This window comes from Montipora foliosa, chromosome 11 (assembly GCF_036669935.1).
Source record: "Montipora foliosa isolate CH-2021 chromosome 11, ASM3666993v2, whole genome shotgun sequence".
NCBI lineage: Eukaryota > Metazoa > Cnidaria > Anthozoa > Scleractinia > Acroporidae > Montipora > Montipora foliosa.
In genome coordinates, this window is record NC_090879.1 from 50,024,366 (window position 1) to 50,036,865 (window position 12,500).

The window sequence follows — 12,500 nt, forward strand, 5'->3', positions numbered from 1 at the left end:
GTTAACAGTGTATGAAGTGGATTTTTTGGTGTTTTCTGGTACCGCTCTATCGACCAGCATGTTTGTCACTTCTTCTGTTACAAAAGCAAACCGTTCTGCCATCCTAACATTAATTTTAATGTGAGACTTGAATCCTCGAAGTCAGTTTTAAAAATTGGGTTTAGTTGGGGAATATTCGCCCAAGTGACGCGTTTAGACCAATCGCGCGCGAGCGAAAATATTTGATGGATTATAAGGAAAGATAAACATGCAAGTTTTCCTCTGCAAGAACTTATAGCAGTACCGATGTTTGGAGTATTAATTTTGCAAGATTTTTGGGGAAGATTTGCAAAAAGAAATATTGTCCCAAAATTGAGAGCATGTTGTCTGCTCTCAGAACTCTGGAAAACAAATTATGGGCAGGAATTTCCTGAAACACTGTCGTTTGTATCAAGCACAGGTTGAGTTAAGATAATTCAAAATCAGTAAAGAAAAATTTATTTGCACTGACCAACATATTATGATCATCTGTAACATCTGGTTCAGCAGCCCAATTCAATGAAGCTGTGTACTAATAATGCACCTATCAATGTTAAGCCCCAGGGAGGGGGGTTCGGGCTAACCACGGGGATTGATCGTGAGGTCTGTCCACAGGATAGGGATTTTGATCGTATGTGACGTCCCCAGGCTAAAGATTTTGATGGTACAAAGGACATTTTACCACCTTCACTTGCCGCTGGGTGGGGATTTTGACCAATTATTTTGTACGGGGGGTGGGGAATTTGAATTTTTTAAATGAAAATGTCAAAATCCCCACCCCATGCCCGACCCCCCCCCCCCCCCCTCCTCCCTGGGGCTTAACATTGATAGGTGCATAATAGTTCCCTAAAGAAGCTTCAATAATTATGGTCTCCACTTTGATTGAAAAATTAAAGAACCAAAAGAGATTATGATTGTCTTTTATTTTTCTTGTTGCTGTAGCAGTTACACATTCTTGGAACATTCTTGGCACATTCTTGGAAACCACGGATTGCAGCATTATGTTATTATATGAAACGATAGTGATGTTATAGCTAAGCATAGTAACATTTCTTAGCACTGGCCAAAAAGTGAGCAGCAAACCAAGATGAATGTTTCTGTTTAGGTAATTTGCTCATCACTTTATAACAATAAAAATTGGGTTTACTAAGCTTGTTTTTTTTTTTGTTATAAGTACCTGAAGATAAAATATAAGCAATTTATTCCTTCATGCTATCACAATAATGGCAGCACAAATATAATTTTGGTGTTTCACGTATGTATGGAAGCATGATACAGTATTGTTGTAATAATTATAACCCATCAACTAATCAAGTCGATTTAAAGTGTCAATACTGTTTTGAGCCTTTTTGAACCAACATCAGCAGTTGTAATTTGGCACCATATCACAAATTTTAACAGAAATCTTATTTGATGAGCGAGTTCTGAATCTTAAAAGAAGAAGAAAAACCTTAAATAATTGAAAAGTTTCTATCATGAACCACTCTCTCTTATCTCTTGTGGGGACAATTGACTGATCAACAAGAATACTTCATACACAACAATGGTTCTCCGGTTTTAGAGTGAAACAGGGTTTTCCTCGAGCTTGAACTGACTCTTGGTGCTTGTTTTGGGAGCTTCCCTTGCGTATCATCAGATGATATGTGCTGCCTCCTTGAGCTTCCATACATTTTCAGCAGCATTTAGCTCAGCAAAACATGAAAGATAGATCTTATCTGGCCACATTTTCCCCGTGTACTCTTCGAAAAGAGGTAACATTCCGCGCCATTATGTCATGCGAACACAACAAATCTTGCAATCCGTTTTGCTGTATTTCGACAACAATAACTCAAAATCCGTTGCGGGGGTAAGAAAGAAAATAGAAAACCCATTTGTTATGCTATATAGTGTTGCATAATTGAAGACTCTAAAGTGAACACAAAGCGAGAAATCGATTTCTAAAAAGGGCACACTCGAAGCGTGTCAACAAAACAATGCAATGTGGGACTTCGTAAAATATTATAAAAATGTACGATTAAAATTCGTCTTACCTTTAAATTGCCTTCATAGTAATGAAAAACAACTCCAATATGTTTAATCTGGCGCATTTATGGTGAATTATCAATAAACCAAAGCGAAAAAACGCCGAATTAACCGAGGGCTTCTGAGTTTCTCCATGGAACTTTTCGTCCGACATGAAGATCTGTATGAACGCTGCTAATTGGTCGAAATTTATCACGTGACAGCTGTCCAACCTCCTCTGTATGCCAAGATGACAACAAGATGAAAATTTTAATTCTAACTGAAGTTAAGTTTAGTCAGTAGTTTTCCTCTTTACATACTTTTTGTTCTACCTAGACTGCCTTGTTCTCCTTTTCTCCTAAATCCTTCTACCTTCTAAATATTTAAATGCACGAAGAGTAATGTTTACATGTTGTTGTTGAATGTAATACCCATTTATTTATATCGTATAAATAATTATATGCACAGTTTGGCTTGCCGCGACTAGCTATTTGCTATTTGTAAGCCAGTCTAGTAATAACTTAAACTGTTTGCTGTAAATAAATAAATAAATAAAACTTGAGAAACTTGACGCCCGTCTCACAAAAGCTTGACCGTATAAGTTAAGCTTCGAGTAATTGAAGAAGAGGAAGGCATGCCCGGAGTTCGGTAAAAATGATCGTCAGATTCTGTGATGATTAGAAAGCGAATAAACGAACTAAGGTCTTTCATACATTTGTCTCAGAAAATTACTGAAAGAATTGAAAAATTACAAGGCCATTTTTTTTCTGAGACCTTACTTTAAAAAAGGTGGCTCATGATCAATCGTTTAATTTCTCTTGCGTCGTTTCTTTTGCTTAGCCTCAATGTAGAGCTGTATTTAAATACAATGCATGCATATTGGAGCAGATGTAGTTTCAAGTTTGTGTGGACGGAACCCCTGCAAGGCGTTTAGACGCGGACTGGATTTTGATAGAACAAAACGGTAGTAGTTGACTCCGAGGGTGACATTGCTGTGTTAATTCCTGTGCATCAGGCAGAACGTGTCTCATGTAATTATTGTTGTATACTAATGAATAAATGGCATTTTCCTACTAATGATCTAAAATATTTTTTTTTAGCGAATACAGGAAATACGCCATCCCTGATGGGCATCCTGGTGGATGTATCCGACCCCAAGTGGAACACTTTAAGTGGCAAGTGGGAGTCGGAAGGCGGAAGTTGGGCAAGATTTCTTCTACAAGTGGTAAATAAAATGATACATTTTAATTCACCATTTTCAGAGGACACGTTTGTGTTGGCATTTGGTCGGCATTTTGATCCTGAAGTCTTTGATTTGTGCAGCTCTATTTATAAGGCAAACGAGGAAAAATCGCACATCGACAATTTAACGTCAAGAAAAAGCAAGAGAGAAATTATCAATGAGGTCTTGGGCATTCTTGAAAAAAATGGTGCAAGAAGAGTTCGTACTTGGGTACAAATCAGTGAATTAGTGGAAGAAGAAGTTCTCGATACTACTTCTGCAGCTACTATACTTTACTATTTGAAACAAAGAACTAATTTTGCTAAAAGGTTTGTTTATGAGTGCCTACCCAGTGAATGTCGCGGTAGTGAAACAGGATCATCGCGTAAGTCGTGGCTGTTGCTGGGGGCGGGCCTCCTAGCTGGCATCGTTTATCCTCCTGCCGTCGCTATTGCTGCTGTCGGTGCTGGCGCCTCCCATATAGCTGAGAAGATGCAACACAAAAATTCAGTCCGAGAAGCAATGAACAAGGGTAAACTACTCTTGTCAGAAACCAGAACTACTCAAAGTACGGCCATCAGCAAAGATGCAATTATCAGTGTTCAAAGTGCGTCTGAGATACTACAGACAAGTATCGAGAATCAAGTGACCGTTGAACAGGTTGGTGACTTACTAAAGACAATTGAACCCTGCGTTTATCGACGGACTCCACTTGTCCAAGCTATGCGCCATTCATTGGATATTTTTTCTGATCCACAATTTGAAAGGCATGAAAAAGTTCTTTTCGTTCTGTCAGATAGTCAGCGAGCCGATGGAAGCTACCCACATCAAAAGTTGATTGACCTTGGAGTCACCATTATCAACTGTTTCGTAACAGACCAAAGGCTACCTGATTCTCATCAACCGAGCTGCATTGCACAGGAGGAAAGGGATCCATCCAAGTTCACGTTCAGGGTTAGTTCCGTCACCTCTAAGCCGAAGATACCGCGCCCTTTGTTGCAGAATAGGAGACTGGACATGGCCAACGCCAACGTTAAGACCTGGAATTTACATGAGGGTATGTTTATTAGGATTTAAGCGGGCTGGTATGTATCTTGTAGAAGCTCGGAAGTCAGGGGCACCCAAGGGTAATTTTCGGTGAAATATGTGTTAAATTTGTAAACCTTTCCATGAGCTCCCTTGGTGTTTTCTCCAACGAATGCTCTACGTTCTTAGAAATGATGAATGACATTGGCATTGACACTGTGTAACTCTCCCGAACGTTAACACATCTGTAGTTACTTCTCATGTCTTTGACCACGTTTATGTATTTTTCTTTTTTGCGTACTGCATTGTTTTTAAGGTTAGATTCGAAACCAACCGTTAGTTCTAGAATATATAGGCACTTGGACTGTATTAGGAAAAGAAGATCTGGACGATAATTTTCACCAGTTATAATTGAAGGACTCGGAAAGCCATTGACATCAGCATAGAGTGAAGAGCGATCATTAATTACAGGTTGAAGTGAGTTATAATAATAATAATAATAATAATAATAATAATAATAATGATAATGATAATGATAATAATAAATAATAATAATAATAATAATAATAATGATAATGATAATGATAATAATAAATAATAATAATAATAATAATAATAATAATAATAATTTATTGGTTTCTATAGCGCATATATCAATACAAATTATCATACACGCTTTATGTGCAGCTAAAAATAATTAATCAAAATTAAACTAATATAATAAGTTATAAATTCCTAATTCAATTTAACGATAAAAGATTGCGATAGAACATTTCGTAAAAGCATATTAAAATTAAAAAAAAAATTGTGGACGACGTTTCGACGTTTGGCTAACGTCATTATCAAGTCAAAGAAGTGAAAGATAAGAAATGTTGAAATACTCAAAAGACAATAGGTGATGGAATGTTGTTAAACAAAGAGCTTTGCTCGAATGGAATCAGTCTGCGTGTTAAGACTAGGATTGCGTTGCTTGATGAAGAGCATCTCATAGACGAGACAGTCAATTTTTCTTTGTTTTTTTTTTTAGAATGCGGAATTGGCTTTCTTTGAGGAGGCCTGTATCCCCATAAGCTGTCAAAAAGTTTTTTCCGATGGCAGAATTGTTATATTCGACAATGCGTTGATGTTCTATCGCAATTTTTGTATCGATAAATGTTTTAAAAAAGCGCCTCTTTTTCGTATAATCTCTATACGTAAAGTTGAAAAAAAATTATATTCAGAAGCATACGTAATGAAGCTATAAACTATAGGCTAATTTGAACAAATGTGTCTTAAGTTGTTTCTTAAAACTACTTATATTGTCAACTAAACGCAAGTCTCTGGGTAAGTCGTTCCATAACTTAGATGCAGCCAGCATAAAAGACCTATCGCCTAATGTTTCTTTCTAACCGATGGTACACTAAAAATTTTACTTTTATTCGACCTTAATGAATATGTATGTAGAAGACTTAATACTTACTAGATCAGACAGATACAGTGGATCAGACGGTATCCGAACAGATCAAATTTTTCTAGGTGAGAAAACCATCTCATTAGACAGTCTTCATACATTACAAGGAGCCTAGAAATGTCTTTCAAAGGATTTTAGCTTAATTTGCTCGTTGGGTTCCCTTGAGACGTGTTGTTTAATTACCCGTGCTCGACCCGACCTAACGGCAGGTAGCTTTAAGGCCTTGTCAATTATTATCACTGCTTAATAAAATTGACAGAAATACGGTGACTTTGATTGACATTTTTTTTGGATGAGAATGTAACAATAGATTTCTTTTCTTGGACTCTGGCTTTCTAAAGAAAAATCGAATTTTAATCTTTATAGCACGCGCTTTGGTTACAGTTTTTCTCAGTTCTAAAGTAAAGGTTTGTTGATTTTACAATTCGAGCTTCAACAAAATATTGTCGATATAGTGACCGAGCTGATGGAAACTAGACATTTGAAAGGCTTTTTTCTCAAAAACTAGCCGAAAGACCCCACCTTAAAATCTCAGGATTTCCTTAGCGAGAAAAAAAAATCATGTGTAGAAAAAAATAGAAAAGTCTGTCAGACAGATTTTTTGCACATGACAAAAACGTTGATTTTCGTCTTTTTTGATAGTAAGTGAAAAACTATCTGACAGCGGAGCTCAGGCGCGCGAAGCACGCCAGCCGAGCACCATGGGTAGGATACTTTGGGAAATCTATCGATGCGAGAAATTAAATTTAGGTTATGACGGCAGTGTACGCCAGTACAGACTGTCGGGGTGGAAGTGGGGAGGCAAGACAGCCTCTGGGGACGGGAGTGTTCGAGCAATTTTCCTTGGCGGGAGATCGCATGGCAGCGTTACATTTGGCAACCTGCGTTTTTCTGGGGAAAAATCATATTTACCATGATCGGTTTTCTAACGGGATTATATGCTCAATTAAAGCCAGTGTAGCTAAAAGATTCAACTTGTGTTGGTTCTAAAGGTTTAATCTTGAGAAAAATGGCAATCATGCCAACAGGTAACAGCAGAGTAAATGCAACAGGCAGAAGACTAGTTCTGTTCCGGGACTCCCTCCTACCCCGCCCAGAATATGGGCTTGAAACCTAGTCGGGAAGAGAGAGAGTCCTGTATTACTTGCAGGCGCATGCTCGGAATGAGACAATCATATAGCATTAAATGCCAGGATGAATAGGCGAATAAAGAAAACATAGAAACTCTGACAAAAAGTCGTATCTGAAAATTACTGTGTGACTTGCGGCGTAAGGAAAATAGCATCGAAATCGTGCCTTGTCGTGACCAAACGAGGAGAAAAAACCCCCGATCGCAGTGATGTTGGGAAATTATTGCCGAATAAAACTGTAACGACTGAGAGAAGATTGCAATACATTTGTGCAAACGTTCAACTAGTAAATAAAGCATAGGATTTCGCTAAGCAACAAAACAGCTCTGAGCCAGAATTTCATATTATTTATCTTGCCTTTAAGTAAAATTTTTTGAGGATTTAGTGGAAGGAAAATCATTTTCATCCTTATTAATTAATTAATATTCAAGAACAAATTTTGATCAGAAAAAATATGCTGATAATTAACGTCCGGATAATCCGTTTGACTGTGCACACATATGTATAAATTAGGAACATTAGCGTGATCAACGCAAAGTGATGTGTAAAGAAGCAAATAGTCCAGGTTGTGAGTCAATTTCGTTTAATTTTTTTATCTACCTTTATGAGGAATAATGCTCATTTTTTTCTGTCATGCAATCGTCTCTTAGTTTTTCCGCTATATAAATCATTGCAGTCCCAACAGGCAGCTCTATATAAAGCTTTAGCCATTTGGCCTCGGCTAAGTCTGTCCTGGTAAGGAAAGAAATATTTAATGCGACGAGCGCTTTGAAAAATTACTCTAAGGAACAATTACTCTTGGTAAATTACTAAACTATGAATTACTCTAAAAATTACTCTAAATTACTCTGTTTGTCACCGGAGCTTGTGTATTATTCCTGATAAAACTGATTATGGCCAAGGAAAAAGAGCAAACAATTTTCCCGTATTTTGAAAAAAAAATGGTAGGTTTTAACTTTTAAGACAATCACAGCTTCAATAATTACTGTGCAACTGAAATATATGTTCACTGGATCAGTGTAATTATCATATAACTAGATCGAGAGAAGTAATGAAACAATAAACAAGAGTTCAAGCAGTAGATTTATTAGTCATTTGTCAGTTTAATTTCATACTTCTACTGTAACACACAGTGAGCCTCGTCAGCAGCATACGGTATTTTTTTTTCCATTTCAGCGGCTGCTGTCGCACGGATTCTTCATTAAGACTCTCGGGAGAGCAATTAAAACCAACATTTGGTATTTTTCTGCGCTAACATCATGCCGCTGTTCAGTTGGGTTTCAGGCAAGAAACTCTATACTTTTGTAACTATGCCATCCGTCTGATCTTCCACGATAGGGACTCACGATAAGAAGGACTGAGTTGCAATTAACATCGGACTCGGATCAAAGAAAATCACAAACATATTAAAGGAACAACAATGTAGTAAACAGACTTGCCAAATCCTGTTGCAGGTTTAACAAAAACATTACCGGTAACGACTACATGAATAGTTTGCAGTTGTTCCTCGTTAGGCACAAAGTTAAAGAGGCATTTCGTAAAAGCGAAATCAATTGCCTCCAGAAACTTGGCAACATAATTTCCTTCCTAATTATCCATTATGTTTCCAGTATAAAAGCACTTCGAATAAACTATGCCAAAAAAGGGACTCATTTTCCAAATATGCTTTTCCCTCCAGTTTTGGGGGAAACAATGGCGTCATTCCGAACATGGGCCTGCAAGTAACACAGGACTCTGGGCGTTTTCCATTTACAAAAAATTTCCAGAAATTTCGGTGGAAATTTCCATCGGGTGAAAAACGTGTTCCATTTAACTCAGGTCCGTTCGCCCCCCAGTGATTGCGATGTAACACGCCAAAATTTAAAAATGTGGCCGTGAATAGCCTTGGAAGTGGTAAGACCTTTCAAAAGTTGTAAATGGAACACACATTTCCATCGGAAAGTTTCCAAAGGGAAAACCGGACTACCTTTTCAGAAGTTCCGTTTATTCCGGAAATTTTCCAGTGGAACGAACCCAAAACGTGAGTTCCCTTTACATCCTAACCGGAATTTCCGGAATTTCTTGGTAAACGGAAAAGGCCCTCTATCTTTTCCCGCCTTGGTTCCAAGCCCATTAACGTTCAGGGCGGGATAAGAGGGAGTCCCTGAAAAGGACTAACAGAAAACAGGGTTTATGTGAAGAGCAAAAGGAAAGAGAGCGGCAGAGAACAAGAATGAACACGCAATAGCTAGCGAAGGGGATCGCCAAGGGGAGCAAGTTAGGGAAAGAGAAAAGAGGCAAAATTATGGCGCAGAACGTCACCAAGCGGAACGAGAGAGGGCTAGAATAAACAGGCAAAGGAAACGTGAAGGAGAAAATTCAGAGCGAAGGGAACGGCAGCAAAAGAACAACTTGTTTGAAGAAGGTAATTTCCCATCGGTCAAAAAAGCGCGATGGACAATTTTATAGTCTTAAGCCTCACCTCACCTCTCACCTCGCCTCTTCGCGCTCTGTTGCGCTTAAGGCCTCCACACATTTTCTCTAACTGTCCCTATCCTTCGCACAAGCTCTTGCTTGATCCAACGACCTCCAGCCTGCGTCCGATCTTTCTTTCTCAACCGTTCTGCGCCAAGTTCTTTTGGGGCGACCAACTTTGCGCTTACCAACAGGTGCCCAGGTCAGTGCTTTTGCGCGGTGATGTTGCTTCTGCATTCGCAGCACATGTCCAAGCCACTTCCATCTTGTCCTCTTTACCGCTGTGCTAATCCTCTCGCAGCCACAAAGCTTATTTAGCTCATCGACAGAGACAATGTATGGCCAATAAATCGCCATGATCCTCCTGAGGCACTTAAATTGGAATGAATCTAGCCTTTCATTGTCCGCAAGGTTAATCTTCCAGGTCTCGCATCCGTACAACAGTACTGGTTTGACTAAGGTCTCATACAATCTGATTTTAACTTTCCTACTGTAATGCTTCGAGCTCCAGATCTTTCTCTGCTTGCCAAATGAGACCTTCCCCTTTCCCAATCTGTTGTACCTAGGTTTACAAAGTCTTTCACCTCCTTGATCTCCTCGCCATCGGGAAACTTGATCTTATCCTTTCCTCTGCAGTTGACCTTTAGGGCTTCTGTCTTGTCTTGTTGGCTTTATCTGCAAGCTTAGTTGTTTTCCTCTGATTTATGGTTGTGGAGACGAGACGAGCTAAGTAAGCTTTAATTTCGTAAGCTAACCGCAAGATTTAGAACACTTTAGAACACTTTATTTTAGGCTGCATAATTACAGTAAAAAAACCGAACTCTCCCTTATGGCCCTATTTAACTAAATACCAAATAACTAAAATAATAAATTAATAAATTACTCAAATACTAAAATATTAAGGTACTAAGCTACGAAATACGAAATACTAAAATACTAATTGAGAAGTAGTTAAATATTATAAAACTAGAAACTAAAAATGTCACCATATAAGCTAAAAATCCTAAAGGTGTCAGGCGTAAATTTGCACATTATTAAATCAAAGTAACTTCTTCTGAATTTTTTTGCACTTGAAAAACAGACAAAGTCTCTATTACTGGTAACAACATTCCAAAGTTTAACAGCATTATAAAAGAACATGCGCTTCATGCTATTTGTTCGTGGAATAGGAAGGCGATAAGGTAACCGAGATCTTGTATCATATAGCTTATTGAATTTGAAAGATGAGAGTTTCTGGGTCAGGTAATCTGGTGCACGTCGATCCAGGATATTTTTAAACAGACATAGTCGCCTTGCAATACATAAATGGTTGATAGGTAGCCATCCAAGTTCAAGAAATAACGGCAAAGTTCTAGCTTGAAAAGGAGCATCAAGAATAATACGCGCACATCGTTTTAGAACTTTAAAAATGTCGTCCAAAAGTCCTGCAGTACAATTCCCCCAAACGGACACACAATACTCAAGAATAGGTTTAATACTAGCATTAAATAAGATTATACGATATTTGACTGGCAAGAATTTTTTAATGCGGGCCAGAACAGCAACGCGCTTTAAAAGTTTTTTTCTAAGTTTAGTTACGTGAGATGACCAAGAAAGAGAGGGGTCGATGACCAGGCCCAAGAGACGTTCCTCTTGAGTTTGTTGCAGTTGCCTATCATCCAGCCACAAGGACAGTGCACATTCTTCACAACGGGACAGCTTCTGTCGAGTACCCATGATCATATATTTTGTCTTTTCCGGGTGAGCTACCATACCATGTTCTTTAGTCCATGTCGCCGTATTAGAAAGATCTTGTTGAAGTTGTAACTGAACATCAGTCAGGGATGTGGCACTAGCATAAAAGGTAGCATCATCAGCAAATAAGCCATAACTATTCTTCCAGGAAAGGGGTAGGTCGTTCACAAAAAGAAGGAAGAGGACAGGGCCTAAAATTGAGCCCTGTGGAACACCAGAACGCAATACTTCAGTATCAGATACAGCACCTGCGAGATTTACGCATTGACGGCGGTCTGATAGATAGCTTCTCAACCAAAGTAATGTTGAAGAAGAGCAACCATACGTCTGTAGTTTGGCTATTAACAAGTCATGATTGACTACATCAAAGGCCTTACGTAGATCTAAGAAAATCGCACCAGTGTAAAAGCCTTGATCCATTGCCGCAAGCCAGTCATCGGTCATTTTAATCAATATAGACTCAGTTGAGTGACGAGGTCGAAATCCAGATTGTGTTGAGACAATAAGATTATATGAACGAAGATACAGCATAAATTGGATGCATATGTGTCTTTCGAGTAGCTTAGAAATAATTGGAAGAACGGAGATCGGACGAAAATTGTTTGGATCAAAAGCTACTCCAGACTTGTGAACAGGCGTAACACGTGCTAGTTTAAGTGCAGAAGGGCAGATACCAGACTGAATGTTACAATTTAGAACTTTGCAAAGACTTTCAAGAATAGCCGGAGAGATAAGCTTAAGTAATGACGCGCTGATTCCATTGCGACCCGTAGCAACGTTAGTTGGGAGCGATTTAATCAATTTATCTAACGAATTGACATCGAGAAGTGGAATTTCAAAGTTAGTAGTAGATGGTTTCCTAACGTTCACAAAGTTCTCAATGTGTGATAGGTCGGGGTTAAGAGATTGATTATTGTCAACAACAGATGATGCAATGGAGACAAAATGCTTGTTAAATTTGTTTGCTTGATCACGAGAAGCCCTCAGTTCGTTTGGCATTGATTTTTCCTTGCCACTGGGACTGAGCTTTTTTAACGCTTTCCACAATAAACGAGAGTTTTGCCTGTTTTCTTCAAGCTCATTTTTAATTGCCAGCGACTTGGCTTTGTTTACCATACGCACAACCTTTGTTCTAGCCTTGTTGTAAATTTCCCTTGGGATTTTCCCTTGATCGAATAATTTTTTGAGATGATCACGATGTTTGATCGCTTCCAGAATTTCATTCGTTAGCCAAGATGGTTTATCACGCGTTTTAACTCGCCTCTTTTTGACAGGTGCGTGTGTTTGTTTTGACTTGTCAAAAGGTTTAATTAAGATTGTAGAATATCAGCTGTAAATTTGATATCTGTTACCTCGCGCATGAATCAATCCTTGTCTATTGTACCTTTAAATTTTGTGAACTTTGTACTAAGCTATCATTCTGTAATCGAGTGAGCAGTCTTTCAGTCCTTCCCCTGCGAGAACA

The 12,500-nt window shown here is 38.5% G+C and overlaps 1 protein-coding gene across 11 annotated transcripts in view; it reads left to right on the forward strand.

Moving 5' to 3' along the window:
- Positions 1-12,500, forward strand: part of LOC137975633 (uncharacterized) — a 77,954-nt gene that overhangs the window by 55,395 nt on the left and 10,059 nt on the right. For 6 of the 11 annotated variants that reach the window (XM_068822772.1, XM_068822774.1, XM_068822768.1 and 3 more), the window contains one exon: positions 3,120-4,298. In XM_068822772.1, the coding sequence (XP_068678873.1) occupies positions 3,146-4,298 (1,153 nt within the window). In that variant the 5' untranslated portion in view covers positions 3,120-3,145. Of the gene's footprint in view, positions 1-960; positions 1,124-3,119; positions 4,299-12,500 lie in introns of all 11 variants that reach the window. The other 5 variants (XM_068822771.1, XM_068822769.1, XM_068822773.1 and 2 more) reach the window with 2 other exon arrangements.